Below are 15673 nucleotides of genomic sequence, written 5' to 3'. Positions count from 1 at the left end.
AGCAACACGGACCTCCGCAGTTCTCTTGAGATTCTTTCTAATCTCTCAACCAAAACGTTTTTTTTTTTTTTTTTTTTTTTTTTTTTTTAACCAAAACGTTAGTGACGATGACAAGTGACAGACAGGTATTGGATTCAAAGTGTAATTTATTGATTTTATTAAAAATAATAATATTATGACTTTATAAGCACATAAAAGTTACCTGTACGATACGAAGGCACGATATTTATAAGTATTGAAAATGACTAAAATTGAAATAGATCACTTTGATGGAGATTTACCAATTGATAATCTCAGTGATAGTAATAATTATGATTTAAAGTATTTAGACGCTTGTGATTTAAATTATGCCAATTTTTTTGAAAAATTTATGCTCAGAAATTTGCCATGCATTATTAGAAATATAACTTCTTCATGGCAGTGCACAAATAATTGGATTAAAAATGAGAAAATTAATATTGAGTATTTAATTGACCACTATGGTGATGTAGATGCACCCGTAGCAGACTGTGATGCTATAACTTTTAATGCTCATTGTAAAATAAATATGAAAGTTAAAGAATATATGCAATATCTGCAAAGTTGTGAAAGAGACAAATTACTTTACCTGAAAGATTGGCACCTCAGAAGACTTAGACCAAATGACTTATTCTACGAAGTTCCTTTATTTTTTGGATCGGATTGGTTAAATGAATTTGCTACTGACCGCGGTGAAGATGATTTTATGTTTGTCTACATAGGACCTACAAAGTCATGGTGAGGTTTAATTATATTATAGTGATATTAAAATGTATAACTAATATTAGTGATGTTAATAAAATGTAGAACTGTTATTTATTTCAGGACTCCCTTACATGCAGATGTCTACAATTCTTATAGTTGGTCCGTTAACGTAGTTGGACAGAAGAAATGGACACTATTTCCCCCCGGTGAAGAGGAAAAACTGAAAGATTCATTAGGAAACTTACCGGTGATGTTTCATCCAGAAAAATTCCCAGGTGTAAAATTTTTAGAAATTGTCCAAGATGGGGGTGATGCTTTATTTGTGCCATCTGGATGGCATCATCAGGTAGTTAATTTATTAGACACAATTTCCATTAATCATAACTGGGTAAATGCTTGTAACATTGAAAATGTATGGTCATCATTACAACAATGTTTGTCATCTGTTGAATATGAGATAAGGGATCTCAAGGATAGTCCTGAATATATATCTCAATGCCAAGTCATTTTAAAATCTTTATTCGGTATGGATTTTTCAAATTTCTTAATATTCTTATCTTACATAGGTAATAAGAGAATAACTCAGCTACGAAAGGAAAATAGTAAGGGATTCAATAATATTGAACTAGGACAGAATCACATAATGTTTGATTTAAAGACTTTGCATAAAGTAATGAATTTAATCCAAAACCATCCCATATTTTCTTATAACTGTATATCACCAGACATAGAATCCGATTTTATCAAAATCAAAAAATCTATTTCTATGATTTTATAACTATCACAAGTTAGACTTTTTCTTTGCATAAACACATCCCTCTGTGATAAGTTTATTTATTTCTATATTTGTAAATCCTAGCTCTTTTAAAATGTCTATTGTATGTTGTCCTGGTCCTGGTAAAGGCTCACGGCCAACAGATTGTCCTGGTGTGCGTGATAATTTTGGAGCTGCTTCTGGTATTAATTCATTGTCACTATTTCTATAAAAAGAATGTCTTGACTTATTACAATCGTTTTCATCAGCAGATTGTAGGTCAACTACGGGTGTAACACAGGCATCTAATTCGTCAAATATTTGGCACCACTCTATTTGTGTCTTCGTCAAGAATACTTCTTCAAACTTTTTAGTGCAATGTTCTAAATCACTAAACTGTCCATATACATCCTCAGATAACTGAAGTCCTGCCAAAAAGTTAGTATAAAATTGAGGCTCCAGAGCTCCCACTGCCATAAACTTGTTATCTTTCGTTTTGTATGTTCTGTAACATGCTAAACCCCCATCAAGCGCATTAGTTCCTGGCTCACCTGACCATATAGGCAGATTTTTTGACTTAAATATCCATGTAGCTAAATATCCTGCTCCTTCTGTCATGCTGGCATCTATAACTTGACCTTTTCCTGACTTGACCCTTTCATAAAGTGCTAATACGATACCAAAAGCACACATTAAACTTCCTCCCGCAAAATCTGCGAGAAGATTAAGGGGCGGCACTGGGGGTTCTCCTCTCTTACACAAAGCGGATAGTATACCCGATATGGAAACATAATTAATGTCATGGCCAGCTTTATTCCTGTAGTTTCCATCTTGTCCATAGCCGGATAGTCTGGCATATATAAGCCGGGAATTATCTTTTAAAAGGTTTTCAGGGCCTAATCCTAATTTTTCCATTACACCAGGTCTGAAAGTGTCTATCAACACGTCTGATTTAGCACACAGCCTTCTTACGACATCCACCCCTTTCTCGGTTTTCAAGTTCACCGATATCATTTTTTTCCCGTGAGACATGACATCCAAAGATGAAGCTTCCAACTGAAAACGTAATACACCTACATTACTTTATGCAACAGATTTATATATCCAATAAAATGTAATCAAAATTACCTTCTGAACTACAGTCACACTAGCACCAAAATCTGCTAAAATAGTACCACAAAATGGCCCAGGAGCTAACCCCATCATTTCTACAACTTTAATTCCTTTTAGCACCATATTGAATTTTTATCTGTAAATAAGAAATGTGTGTACGTAGGTACATAAACAATTAAAATAATACAGACACCCTGTAAAGTGAAGAAAATCGAAGTGTAAGTAAAACAGAAATACTAGTGTAATAAATAGCAGTAAAAACAATTTATATATTTATTCATTATTCGAGCTCTACATCCCAAATTCCACAGGGGATAAAAGGATTAGTAGAAGAAATAATTTGGTCGTGTAATTGGTTGTGTTTGTGTAGGTAAATTATAATGTAAGAAAAAACTTATTATTAGAAACCTACTACAATCAGTCGCGGCGGCAGCGTAAGATAAATTGGTACCCGGACAGTTTTTTTTATTAGGATGATGACCAACCCTATTTAAAATAAAACACCGAATACAAAACATGCCTACGAGATTTTATTTTAGTAAAATTTTCGTTTAATACGTTATCAAAATTGACTTCGGTCTCTTTCACTTGCTAAAATTGAATTGACCTTAGGTAAGATTAATTTATAAACCAAAATTAAATTACCCCATTTTACAATAAATCTGAAGAGCTCTTAGACAGAAATGTTGGCGATTTCCAAATAGCGCTTCAATCGTAAAATCTCCAACACGAAGCCCTCCGCTGATTGTTTTTTTTTTTTAATATTGATAGGTAAGTTTTTATAGAGGAAGATTTTGAGTGCATTCTTCAGTTGTACGAGTGAGTTGTCGTTGTCGCGCCTTGGTGCTTCGCACCAGCGGTGGATTGCCTCGTTGATCCCACTTTACGCTGCCTCTGGGTATTGATGATTGCAAACACTAACCCGAATTGATTTTATTAATTTATGTGTATTATAAATTATTATACATAGATTACATTACATCAATCAAATAATAACATTATTATATCGACGTATATCTGATACGAGTGTTATGGATAAGTCAATTACATTATAAAACTAAAAGAACCTATTTAAATTAATAAAGTCGTATCTCTGTTTCTTCCGGAAAACAAGGTGTAATTATATATACAAAATTATTTTAAGTATAAAACTACGATGTTTGTAAGTAATAAAATAATAAATATTTCGAAGTCCAAAGTTCTAACTATAATCCACGTACCTACCTAGGTATAACAATGTAATTATTAGTATGAAATAAGGACTACTGATTAGGTGATTCGATAAATAGCTTATAATCACTATGAAAAAAAGATAGAAATACACTGGTGACGTAAAGTTAGAGAAAAGTTCCTAAGAAAATAATAGAAAAACAGTAGAATATCAGATAACTTACAACAGGGTTCGAATTAATTGTGTTCTTGCAATATCTTATAGATTTTCATTAAGAGAAAATAATTAAATATACTAAAAATCATATAAAAATATCGATGTTTATTCGAAATAAAATATTAATATCCTGAATGAGGAGGCGACAGATTAAACTGAGTGAGAGGTTACCCTATAAAATAAAGTCTTGTTTTGGGTGACCCTGCAAATAGGAAGGCAGAGAATAACCTCGATGAACTTTGAGAATATTATTCATTAAATTGGGAAAACGGTATTTTTGAATGAATATATAAAGAAGCCATGTAATCATTTATTATTATATATTTAATATCACGCGCCTGCCAACAATCTACTCGATTGATTATCGTGAAATAATAATTAACCGATTATCGATATCGAAAATACATTTCTTATTTTGTTACGTCAACTCTATTGACCTAGCCTAGAAATAATATAAAAGTGATAACACATTGCACATGACGCGGGCAATCACGTAAAAAAAAATACACTGGCTCGTTGTCTGACAGTCTGACGTCTGGCACGTCACCCAACCGACCATGCAAATTTACGCGCTTATTTTTGATGATGAAAAATAAATATAGTGACACCCGCAGTAATGTGGCACAAAATGAAACTAGAGAAGTGCCCGGTGATATTATGAAGCCCGACAAGTTTGACAAACAGATAGTGCAAAACTGTAGCATAAACAGGCATTATGACAACGTACAGTGAATTGGGTTCTTTATTATTTATTGTGTTCTCTTTCTCTCCCCTTGTTTTTTTATTCACTTTTGGCCTACGCTTTCGTTTCTCTTCTCTTTGGATTTCGAGTTTGCTTTGCTTGGTTGAACTGAATATATAAAAATGAATTGTAATAAATTTCAATTTTTTTGGTAGATAACTGAGTTGGTTAAAGTGAAACTAATCTTAATTTTAAATCTTGTGGATATACCTAATAAAACATGTCGGTCGCCTTTGCTCCGCGAGGAAATAGACCTCCATTAAGTCCGGCACAAATCCAAAAAATGTTGGATGAAAACGCTCACCTTATACAAACCATACAAGAATATCAAGCGAAGGGACAACTAATGGAATGTCATCAATATCAACAGGTCTTACACAGAAACTTAGTTTATTTGGCGTCTGTTGCTGACGCTAATCAGAATCTACAACTAATCCTACCGGTAATTCTTTTAGTCTTTCCATTTTTATTTCTTAAGGAATTGTTAACATGGCAGTTTACAATTTCTTTATTGTTATTTCAGCCGCCACACCAACTTGGGGCTGCGCCTGTACCACCCCCAGTGAGTGGAGCAGAAGTATCTGGTCCGTCACAGCAGCCCTACCGTCCACCAGCGGGGGTTTCGACTACTCCAACAAGACCAACACAATCATATGGCCAAAGACCATACCCTCAAAATCAGTATCAAGGACAGTATCAGGGAGCACCAGGTTATCCCCCACAAGGTGGTTATGGACCCCCCAGTCAAGGTTATGGACCTCCTAATCCATCTCAACAGCCTCAGGGCTATCCTCCTAACTCTTCCTATGGGCCTCCTATCACTACCACACCAAGTAACTATCCTCCCTCAACTCATCCTGGACCAGGTTATCCACCATCCTCTGCTCAACAACCATATGCTCCCCCACCAGGCAGCCCTGGTGCTGCTGGCTCTCCATACCCAGTTAGAGGAGCTGCTCCTGGGTACACAGGTAATGCTGCATATCCACCTCCACAATCTGGATCTAATTACCCTAATGTTGGTGTTAGCACATATAACTCTACAGTGCAGCAGCCACAGCCGTATCAGTCACAACCGTTTCCTAACACTACACCTTCTGGCTACAGCTCAACACCAACTTCACAGCCTAATCGCTCCCCTCAACCCCCACCCAGTGGATACACCTCTCAAAATCCTCCTAGCTCTGGCTATGGTTCTCCATCTGCACAGTCTCCAACATATAATTCTAGTTCTCATGCTAATAATGCTCCACCTGCTGCAGCATCATCGGGACCCCCTGCTCCGGGTGGTCCGCCTGGCCCTGGACAACAGTATCCACCTCCGGGGCAACAATCTCCTTATCCCCCAGCTACTCAACCACCATATTCCAATCCTTCATCACAACCTGGAAGCCCAGCTCCATCAGTATCTACCGCGCCACCTCCACAGCCATCATATCCACAGAATCCACAAAACTATCCTCCAGCAGGTGGGGCATATCCCCCTCATGCTTATCAACAAGGTTATCCCCCTGCTCAGTACCCTCCTTCTCCATATCCCTATGCTCGTGCTCCGGCGCCTGGAGCTCCGCCTCCTGGGGCTCCACAACCTTATCCAGGTTACGGATTTCAACCTCCAGCACAACAGTAGGTTGCTAGTTTCAAGCAGAAGTCATTTTCACGGTCAAATTAGATATTTGTAAATATTTTTTATATTATCATAATAATGGCGAATAATTTTAATGAGTTTAGTATAAATCAGGACATGGCCAAACAGGCATTGATTTTATTAATAGATCTAGTTTTATTGATCTATGAACTTAGATAAAATAATTTTAAAACAATTATACTGCAATTTATGATTGCTGTGTAGATTTAGGTATAAAGCTGTGTCCACATCCAGGAAAATAATTTTAATTCAATTAATAATTGACACTTCATATCTGAAGATAATTTTTATATTGTCTGATGTGATGAACTTTTAATGATGTGGACTTGATGCAATATGTTGTGATCCAATGAATTTAAAAATCATGGAATACATTAAAAGATAATTTCCTAAAATGGGTCTTTTATTTCATGGTTAATTAAAAACAAGAAAATAATTGTCTAACTATATTCTTTATACATAAAATATTACTAACATACTATGTTTCTTCAAAAGCAATTGTGGATTCTTCAAATGGATGTACTGATTCATCATAGTATTCCAGTGGTAAGTCGGCGGCAGGTGGGTGCGTAGGAAATGGTGGAGAAGTCTGTAACTTCTTAGTTGGTAGTATGGTGTCATATAAATAGCAAATCGCACCAGTTTCACCAGGAATACCCACTCCAAGCATCCATAGCACATTGTGTTTAGTATTCATGCGGAGGATTTTCACACCGCGCAGAGTTCTCCAACTGAAAAATATTGATTTGTTAACAATGCTGTACTGCATATTTTTTACCAGACTGCAACAAAGCAAAAACAGGAGGGGTATAGGTATACGATGTATGCCCCCCCCCAACTTCTGAATAAACAGAATGTAACAAATTAGGTTTCACAAACAGAATCTTGATTGTCTTCTGGTTACAGGTTTAATTAGCACACTATTATACTACATGTACAACCCGCATTGGAGCAGCGTGGTGGAGTATGCTCCATACCCCATATATAGGCTGTTTATGTGTGTATACTACATGAACATATTTGATCATGACCTGAGGCCCCCAGGCGACATGACATGGCGAAAATGGGCACCTAATAAGTAGACAACCTATTTATTTTATTTACCTATTTTAACCTCTCATATGCCGAGATACCAGACACAATAGATTTTACATTGTGTCTGGTCGAGATCCGCGTTCGAAAGATTAATTCCTTTCCTAGTAAATAAAATAAATAAGTAGACAACTTACTATTGTGTGTTAACAGTGGATATTTTTGTATTAACAGTATTGATAAAGCCCTATCTAAATTTAGGACCTTTATTTTCTTTTCAAAATTGTTGAGAATTAGTTCTAGCTGTTTTGCTTTTGAGGAACTTACCTATTACCCATATGGCCCGGCATCTTGGTACCAGGCCATACGCGCGCCTTTTCTCCACCAGCTCCAATATTACCAGGTCTTCTGTGGGTTTTGGTGACACCATGAGAAGCAGGCATTCCTTTGAAACCCCATCTTTTCATTACACCTTGAAATCCTCTGTCCATACTGAAAATAATATAAAAAAAATAAAGATAACTAATATTGTTTTTTTTTTATATTGCTTGATATTATTGAACTTATTCTTGTCTCCATGATGTTCACAGTAAATTTAAATAGTATGTATCCTATAGAAAATTTTATAGAAGTGTTTAATCAGTTCTTCATCTAATCTAATTATGCCTTGCAACTCACGTTTTAGCCCTCACATCAACATAGTCTCCAACTCTGAAGTGAGTTGCAAACAGTGGTGTTCCAGTAGGTAAGACAGCAGATGGTGAAACAAAAAACCGGAAGAGATGTTTCTTCGGTAACATTCCCACAGCATTGAATAATCCACAGTAATCCTTAGTGACAGTAGTAGGATCAACAGTTTCAGCACCAACTAATAAACAGCCCAACTTCCTCCCATGTTCACGATAAACTGGCTTTCTTTCCAACATTGGATTTAATTCTTGAGGAGGGATATACTTGATTACATGATTATCCACTACCTTGAATCAAAAGAGTAGAAGAGTATTATATAATAGTAAGGTCACACAAACTTTATAACAATTACTTCATTTCAGTATGGTATGTTGTACCTGTAATAAAGTTGTGTGCATTTTCTTGCCATCTTTAGACCACAGAGGATAGTTGCCTATCTTTCGAGCTATCACTCCAGTTCTTCGCGTATATGGTGTCCATATAGCCTCTGCTTGTGGTTCAGCCTTTGCCAAAGGAGACTCTAAAGTAGCTTGAGCACTAAGTCTATCTTGAAGAACCTCTTCTACAAACTGTTTATTTTCTTGTGTTAGCATGTCTTCACTCATCTGTAAAAATTTAAAATAAACTTAATGGTAATAAATTTACAGTAAGGGAAATATTGAGGATCATTTGCCCAGATAATGCTGCTAGCTTGTTGGGACTTTGCCTGATGCTCATTGAAAGAAGTGTTTTATTCGTTTGTTATTTGTGTATTTTTGAATGATCTCAAAGTTACATACCACTCTATCTTTCGGCATATACCAATAAGGAGGACGATATCTTGGTGGTTGATAGTAACTGTTGGTCCTTATCACCATTGTATCCACCCTAAAATCAAATAGAAATTTAGAAGTTGTAGAACAGTTTTATTGTACTAAAATATAATCGAATTAAGAAGAAATCTAACCTCAATTTGCTCAGGGCGGTGCACAATAATTTCAAACTGCAGGAAGCCATGGTATTTATTATTTATCGTAATTTTTAAAAACTGATAAACTTTACGATAAATACAACAATTATTTATCACTTTATTTACATATTCTTCAATATTACGAATTCTATTCGCATTTGTACAGTAATGTTTATTTTTCAAGCATGTTTTGAAAATGAAGCAAAGGACGTGTTCCGTACAGCAGCTGGTTGTCCGTCCCCATCCGTGTCATGTCGTGTTGTCGGTCGGTCAAACTCGACGAGGCCAGGCGTCGTCCGACTGCGATAGTTGGTCTTTGCCTTTTCGTGAAGTAAAAAAAAACAAAATGTAAACAAACTTTTCCACCAAAACTATATTTTAATTTATAAATTTTAATTTTTTAATTAATGTATATGTTATGTATTGTTTTCTTATAATGCAATAATGACTCTTAAATGTATTGCGCTTCATATACTCTTTTATTTAATTTTGTGTATAACAGAAAGTTGCCAAAATAATCAAGATGATATAACCGTGCATGGTCCGGGTCTACAACCTTCAATTATTGTTATGCCGGCGAGATATTTTTATGTTAACTTCACGTTTATAGATGAAACTACGTAAGTACACTTTCAGTCTCAGTCTTTGCACACAGTGAGTTCAAAAATTATTATTGCAACTAGGTACTTACCTATTATACTTGCCTAACTTGGATTTCAATCATTTGCAGGTACACTTCGGAGTTAGTAAACGACTTAGCCATTGAAATAAAGGGTAACTCGGCTAAAAGTAATTTCTGTAGAGCATGGACTAATAAGTTGGACCGAAAAGATGGCACATTTATCATACGTTACAAAATCTATGATACCTGTTTTGATCTATCCATCAATATTTACTACAGAAGAAAACATATTAAAGGCTCTCCTTTCAAATTCACAGGTAGGTTACATACTCAATGCTATGCAAGTTTAATACTTGAATAGTCAAAAAGAAAACAATAACCTGGGAGTTACTTTTTATAGTTGTTTACTGGATAAGCATATTCATGATTGTCTACATAATTATTGTAATTTAGATATTCTATAAACATTTTTAATTATACTTAATGTTGCAGATCCAGTACTTCCAGATGAGTGTGAATGTGCAGAGGAAAACATTCAAACTTGGTTGGAAAAGTATAATTGTCCAAGATCCTATGCACAGATCAATGAAGATTTGAAACAATATCAAAATGTGAATATGAAACTTCAGGTCAAGAAAATAATAGATAGGTTTCATAATCCCGAAAGTACTAGTTTCTGCCACTATGTAGTCAAGAAGAACCAAGTTTACAGAGACTGCTATGGAAAACATGTAGGCTTTAACATGTTTGCTGACAATATTCTGCTGTTTTTGGCTCGAAAAGTTGTTTTGCCTGACATGGAGCTGGTGATAAACCTAGGAGATTGGCCTTTAGTGAAAAGAGGCACTGAACCATTACCTGTTTTTTCATGGTGTGGCAGTGATGATACATTAGATATTGTTATGCCAACCTATGACCTAACAGAATCAATGATAGAAAATATGGGAAGGTTTGTAGTTGGAATGCAAATAATTCATTTACATTAGAACACAATGCATACAAAAGTAAATTTTTTGTATTCTTTTTTTTTTCCAGAGTGACATTGGATACCTTGTCAGTACAAGGCAGCATAGAACGGCGTTGGGGAGATCGTGAACCGCGTGCGTTTTGGCGCGGTCGCGACTCTCGCGCCGAACGTCTCAAGCTCATTGACATTGCCCGCGACAATCCCGAGCTCTTCAACGCATCCCTCACTAATTTCTTTTTCTTTCGCGACAAAGAAGCGCAGTATGGGCCTAAGCAACCTCATATTTCCTTCTTTAAGTTTTTCGATGTAAGTATAGATTTGATTTTGATCAGTGGATTAAACATGGTAATGCAATATTTTACTTAAACAGTAATATTTTGTTTACAGTACAAATATGTGATAAATGTGGATGGAACAGTGGCTGCATACAGATTACCCTATTTGCTAGCTGGCGGTGGAATGGTTTTGAAGCAGGATTCGCCATATTACGAACATTTCTATAGCCAATTACGTGCTTGGGAGCACTATGTCCCAGTGGCCAGAGACCTGTCGGATTTGAAGAAGCGCGTGATTTGGGCGAGGGATCACGATGACGAGGCGCGGAAGATAGCTGAGAACGCGAGGAAATTTGCAAACGAAAACTTAATGCCGGTTCATATTGCGTGCTATCATGCTGTTTTGTTTTCGGTAAGTAAAATCAGTTTTTCGTACTGCCTCTTACAACTTGCTTTCGTTCACTGTCGGAAGTTCTCGTAATGGCAGCACTCGCAATAGAGTTCTAATCCTAATGAAATTGTCATATTTTACAGGAATGGAGCAAGAGAATAGTTAGCGATGTGAAAATACCCAATGATATGACTAATGTGCCTCAACCAAAATTTCCTTGCCATTGTAAATCGAAAGGAAACCATGAAGACTTGTGAGAACGACCTAAATAGAAACGAAGAAGAAAATGTCAACCAAAGCAACTAATTAGCTAACATTCCAGTATAATTTTTGAATCTTTTATAGTTGTTAAGCAATGGAATAATCTCAAGTAGTACAATAATAGATAAGCATAGTTTGTATGAACGAAATATAATATTGCATAATACATACAATCTTTGTTTACATATAATTTACCACTATAAATTAAAATACAATTTTATACTCTTGAATACATAATTATCCAATCACAGATGTCGCACATTTCGTTAAAGATATCTGTTAATATTGTTAATTAGCTTTCTTAAGAGTATAATACTCATTCAATCAAATATTAACTTTACCATTTCGCTTCTTTACTTGCTACTGAAATAAGTGCTTTAAGACATACACTAAGTTACGATATCCAACTGCACTTGAAAGGAAAGAAAGGCAAGACATTATTAAGCCATGTGCTGTTGTATGTCTTTTTTACTGCAATATTAGAACAGCTCAATTTTATAAAACGCCTGTACGTTACACTCTCGAGCAAAGCAAAAGCTGAAAAGGTGTCATGTATCGTATCTTTGTCCCTTGCAGTTGTATTAGGCCATTATCCTGTGTTACGCTAATCGCAGATGACGTTATCTATCACTCTTTTTCACTTAGTCTCGTGCGCATTATGTTGATATGGGCGAAGCAATCATTTTAAATGTGTCATAAGCGGCATTGTCAAATTTTATTTGGATTTATGTTATTTATCTGCGATATCCGTCCTGTTCTACATTCTGATGTTGATCATATGTACCAATTGCAAGACGCCATTTGCCGGGAGAAAGTGTCCCTTTGTCTTCTCATCGCTGTTTCACCGTCAGAGACTGACATTATACCTTTTGCGTTATAGAATAGTGCGTATGACAGCAGAACAGTAAGATAGATTACAGTCTAGTGTGAAAGAGAAAATATACTACCTACTTAACGTAACATGTTTAGAATGACATATCTCTCGTCTCTTTCATACTAAAAGTGTACAGGTTAGACCTATCTCTCATGACATTCGCGGCACGCAATGTACTATATTTTCTGTCCTGCTGTAATTATGACAGCTGTTCCATGCACCATGTTACAATACAAAAGGCGTGGATGTCAACCCGCTTCTTCTCTTGCCGTCCGACCGTACGACGCGAGCTGTAAACGAGTTTTATTTTTCTATAGATGTAGGGTGTAGTGACGTGTAGCATGTAGTCGTTCCGTCGGTGCGGTCAGCGGTACATGGCGACGTCGGGGCTGCGGTAGAAGCACATGTAGGCGTCGGCCAGCAGGCGGCGCGCGTGCGCCGGCGGCGGGCGCTCCGGCGCGGCGGCGGGCGGGGCGCGGCCCTCCTCGCTGAGCCATGCGCCCAGCTCCTCTATGCACACTATCTCGGGGATGTTGTAGCCGTTGCGCTCGCCTGCAATACACGGGTAGATGAACAATTGATCTTTTAACGTAAGACCAAGTGGCCTTAAAAACCCCACTGTTTGACTATTGTGTCTGGAAATCTCGGTCGCAAAAGGTTAAAGTCAAAACCGCTTAAGCGCCTTTAAAAAAACACATTCGAATGTGATTTTTGTTAACAAAACCTAGTAATAGACACGCTAGTTTTAATCCAGGTAAAAAAAATATGGTCTAAAACATCAAAGTTTGATTTCCACTATAAGACGATGAGATTTCAGTTTCTCGGGATAATAAATGTCGATGTATGAAGTTTCGGACCACCTGTCTTACAAGACTCATAAATAGAAACATGTCAAAATCGCTGTGTGAGACTGGGCGTTCTGTTGTGTTGTGACATTACGACCGACCATTATTAACTGTCACTAACTCCACATGATATATAGGATCCTGATCATAAAATAATGTAAGTATTAGTTACCACCTACCTAGTTAGTGTTAGTTATTACCTTTCCTATCAGCCATGGAATCGAAATAGCACCACGGCGCGTCGTGTCCGACCCCAGCCTTCACGAATGCGACGTAGTGGCTCGTCTCTATGCAGAGCACTGCGAACAGCTCCATGAACACGCGCGGCACCGGGCAGGATTCTAGAATGTTCGCGAACTCTTCGCACACGACCAACGGCGTTGCCTGGAAATGGGATTTTGTATGTAAAGCACGTAATCTCTGCTATCTCAAAAAAATGCTGTTTTGAGTAAATCGCCTTTAAAGATTTTTCAGTTAATCGTCTGTATAGTTCGTATTAAGTGAAATAAAGGCGCCGCACAGCGCCCCCCGCCACATACCTTGTGGTGCGCGCGCGAGGCGTGCGCCAGCCGCAGGCAGGCGCCGCACAGCGCCCCCCGCCACATACCTTGTGGTGCGCGCGCGAGGCGTGCGCCAGCCGCAGGCAGGCGCCGCACAGCGCCCCCCGCCACATACCTTGTGGTGCGCGCGCGAGGCGTGCGCCAGCCGCAGGCAGGCGCCGCACAGCGCCCCCCGCCACATACCTTGTGGTGCGCGCGCGAGGCGTGCGCCAGCCGCAGGCAGGCGCCGCACAGCGCCCCCCGCCACATACCTTGTGGTGCGCGCGCGAGGCGTGCGCCAGCCGCAGGCAGGCGCCGCACAGCGCCCCCCGCCACATACCTTGTGGTGCGCGCGCGAGGCGTGCGCCAGCCGCAGGCAGGCGCCGCACAGCGCGCCGGCCTCGAGCGCGCCGCCCGCCGCGCACGCGCCGCACTCCCAGCGCGCCAGCGAGCCGCACACCGTGCACTGGCGCGGCACTGCGACACATACATACCATGTTAAAACCAGACAAAGTTGCGGTGCACAAAAATGTCCCACGATAAACTTATAAAACACTGTATTCTATACGAATTCAATTTCTTATTTCAGATAATAAAAACCCTCAACAACAATCCACAATAACATTTAAGAAAAATAATAATAAGGCCTCTCCAACATCGGTGAGTCCCACCGCTCGGACAACGAGCTTAGAATTCACAAATGTTGACAAGTGTGATCGTTACTTTGTATAAACAAAATCATTGTCGGCTGCTTGACGCAGTGATCGCTCCGAAGTCGCCAAACCGCATAAATTTGCCTAAAGTCTCACGACATTATAACTTAACTTACGTCCTTCTATGAGATCGGTGACGTCCAGTAGCGGAGAAGGTAATACCCGCTGGTACAACTTGTACTGTTTCCCGAACCGTGGCATTTGAATGATGAAGGCTGCTGGTACCTGATATGATACAAACACTTTTCATTTTAAATTCATAACGACTCGCTCATTTTGATCAAGGGTTTACTTGCATCTTTTCAATTGGATATCATGAACTGTATGGTGGGAACTATCACCCAGACAATAGCCCATATAGATAGTAATTTTGGATTTTTTCTTAGTCAACTTTTACTACATGCAGTAGTTATAGAGATGTCGAAAACGGGCATGGTCATGAGTACGGACGCTGGGTTGTAGCACAGCGTACAATGCACAAGCGTCTGATTGGCTGTTGTCTGTGACTAATGTCACTATATAGCTAACTTCACTTTGTGCGCTATGACTGAGCGTCTGTACCGTTCCCGACAAAGAAAAGTAACATACCGCGTACGTAATACCCCCTTCTTCTTATTTTTGGGGTTCTTTTGCCCCAATAGAGGAGGGATTATAAGTAATTTGAGAAATATCCAAAAATAGCCTCTATGTAACGTGCTTTTAAACCACTTACTGCGCTTAAGAGGCTTAAAAAGAAAACATTAAAACAAATCTCTGAAAAAGCAGTATTGCAATTTGACATTTGCGCATATAATAGTAAGTGCGCAATGTCAACAAATGACAAATAGCATAATTGCTTACTTCAATGTGGCCTTGGCCATTTTAACCCCCCAGTAGGCCATAACTCGGCATTCGCACACAACATGTTTTTCCTCACTTGTAGAACAAATAACTATTAATTACCTCGCTAAGTTTAACTCCGGAGGTAGAGAAGGACTGCTCCAGTAGTTGTTGCACGGTGGGCAACGTCACGTGTTCGTCTTTCTCCACAAACAGCTGGTAGCAATACGATTCCTGGCCTGAGGACAGCTTCAGGAACGGCTCGGCGCGTAGAAGTTGTGCTACTAAACCGTTCAGAAATTCTTCTGGGTCCTGGAAATATTAAAATG

General features: G+C 38.4%; 6 protein-coding genes across 9 annotated transcripts in view; 3 read left to right on the top strand and 3 right to left on the bottom strand.

The window, feature by feature from the left end:
* Positions 1-78: 78 nt before the first annotated feature.
* Positions 79-2854, top strand: LOC126368175 (2-oxoglutarate and iron-dependent oxygenase JMJD4). The gene is made up of 2 exons (XM_050012066.1): positions 79-756; positions 844-2854. The coding sequence occupies exons 1-2, from the start codon at positions 242-244 to the stop codon at positions 1499-1501; spliced, it is 1173 nt and encodes a 390-aa protein (XP_049868023.1). The 5' UTR covers positions 79-241; the 3' UTR covers positions 1502-2854.
* Positions 1390-2720, bottom strand: LOC126368183 (alpha-methylacyl-CoA racemase). The gene is made up of 2 exons (XM_050012078.1): positions 2606-2720; positions 1390-2533 (listed from the first exon to the last, which is right to left on the bottom strand). The coding sequence occupies exons 1-2, from the start codon at positions 2711-2713 to the stop codon at positions 1505-1507; spliced, it is 1137 nt and encodes a 378-aa protein (XP_049868035.1). The 5' UTR covers positions 2714-2720; the 3' UTR covers positions 1390-1504.
* Positions 2855-4757: 1903 nt separating the features above from the next.
* On the top strand, positions 4758-6762 carry LOC126369195 (proline-rich protein 2-like). Its single transcript, XM_050013493.1, has 2 exons — positions 4758-5161; positions 5243-6762. Exons 1-2 carry the CDS (start codon positions 4940-4942, stop codon positions 6347-6349), a joined length of 1329 nt encoding a protein of 442 aa, XP_049869450.1. The 5' UTR covers positions 4758-4939; the 3' UTR covers positions 6350-6762.
* Positions 6763-6800: 38 nt separating this feature from the next.
* Positions 6801-9236, bottom strand: LOC126369200 (39S ribosomal protein L3, mitochondrial). Its single transcript, XM_050013505.1, has 6 exons — positions 9036-9236; positions 8869-8956; positions 8467-8694; positions 8078-8376; positions 7727-7891; positions 6801-7098 (listed from the first exon to the last, which is right to left on the bottom strand). The coding sequence occupies exons 1-6, from the start codon at positions 9083-9085 to the stop codon at positions 6846-6848; spliced, it is 1083 nt and encodes a 360-aa protein (XP_049869462.1). The 5' UTR covers positions 9086-9236; the 3' UTR covers positions 6801-6845.
* Positions 9237-9379: 143 nt separating this feature from the next.
* On the top strand, positions 9380-11727 carry LOC126368498 (protein O-glucosyltransferase 2-like). The gene is made up of 6 exons (XM_050012525.1): positions 9380-9658; positions 9769-9977; positions 10153-10609; positions 10696-10933; positions 11015-11314; positions 11437-11727. Exons 1-6 carry the CDS (start codon positions 9483-9485, stop codon positions 11548-11550), a joined length of 1494 nt encoding a protein of 497 aa, XP_049868482.1. The 5' UTR covers positions 9380-9482; the 3' UTR covers positions 11551-11727.
* The window catches only part of LOC126368470 (ubiquitin carboxyl-terminal hydrolase CYLD), a 9436-nt gene continuing 5448 nt past the window's right edge, over positions 11686-15673 (bottom strand). For all 4 annotated transcript variants that reach the window (XM_050012500.1, XM_050012491.1, XM_050012507.1 and 1 more), the window contains 5 exons: positions 15468-15656; positions 14642-14750; positions 14153-14289; positions 13474-13657; positions 11686-12980 (listed from right to left, as the gene is read on the bottom strand). In XM_050012500.1, coding sequence (XP_049868457.1) covers positions 12793-12980; positions 13474-13657; positions 14153-14289; positions 14642-14750; positions 15468-15656 — 807 coding nt within the window. In that variant the 3' untranslated portion in view covers positions 11686-12792. The remainder of the gene's footprint in view (positions 12981-13473; positions 13658-14152; positions 14290-14641; positions 14751-15467; positions 15657-15673) is intronic.

Source organism: Pectinophora gossypiella, chromosome 1 (assembly GCF_024362695.1).
Source record: "Pectinophora gossypiella chromosome 1, ilPecGoss1.1, whole genome shotgun sequence".
Taxonomy (NCBI): Eukaryota; Metazoa; Arthropoda; class Insecta; order Lepidoptera; family Gelechiidae; genus Pectinophora; species Pectinophora gossypiella.
This window is presented reverse-complemented; position numbering and strand designations above follow the sequence as displayed.

Excerpts from the sequence above, each read along its gene's own strand:
- LOC126368498 (XM_050012525.1), top strand. The coding sequence starts at position 9,483 with ATGACTCTTAAATGTATTGCGCTTCATATACTCTTTTATTTAATTTTG. Across the intron at positions 9,978-10,152 it reads CTCTCCTTTCAAATTCACAG|ATCCAGTACTTCCAGATGAG; the intron begins GTAGGTTACATA and ends TTAATGTTGCAG. Across the intron at positions 10,934-11,014 it reads CCTTCTTTAAGTTTTTCGAT|TACAAATATGTGATAAATGT; the intron begins GTAAGTATAGAT and ends TTTTGTTTACAG.
- LOC126368183 (XM_050012078.1), bottom strand. The coding sequence starts at position 2,713 with ATGGTGCTAAAAGGAATTAAAGTTGTAGAAATGATGGGGTTAGCTCCT. Across the intron at positions 2,534-2,605 it reads GTGTGACTGTAGTTCAGAAG|TTGGAAGCTTCATCTTTGGA; the intron begins GTAATTTTGATT and ends TTACGTTTTCAG.
- LOC126368175 (XM_050012066.1), top strand. The coding sequence starts at position 242 with ATGACTAAAATTGAAATAGATCACTTTGATGGAGATTTACCAATTGAT. Across the intron at positions 757-843 it reads ATAGGACCTACAAAGTCATG|GACTCCCTTACATGCAGATG; the intron begins GTGAGGTTTAAT and ends TATTTATTTCAG.
- LOC126369195 (XM_050013493.1), top strand. The coding sequence starts at position 4,940 with ATGTCGGTCGCCTTTGCTCCGCGAGGAAATAGACCTCCATTAAGTCCG. Across the intron at positions 5,162-5,242 it reads ATCTACAACTAATCCTACCG|CCGCCACACCAACTTGGGGC; the intron begins GTAATTCTTTTA and ends TTGTTATTTCAG.
- LOC126369200 (XM_050013505.1), bottom strand. The coding sequence starts at position 9,085 with ATGGCTTCCTGCAGTTTGAAATTATTGTGCACCGCCCTGAGCAAATTG. Across the intron at positions 8,695-8,868 it reads ATATGCCGAAAGATAGAGTG|ATGAGTGAAGACATGCTAAC; the intron begins GTATGTAACTTT and ends AAATTTTTACAG. Across the intron at positions 7,099-7,726 it reads CCGGGCCATATGGGTAATAG|TTGGAGAACTCTGCGCGGTG; the intron begins GTAAGTTCCTCA and ends AATATTTTTCAG.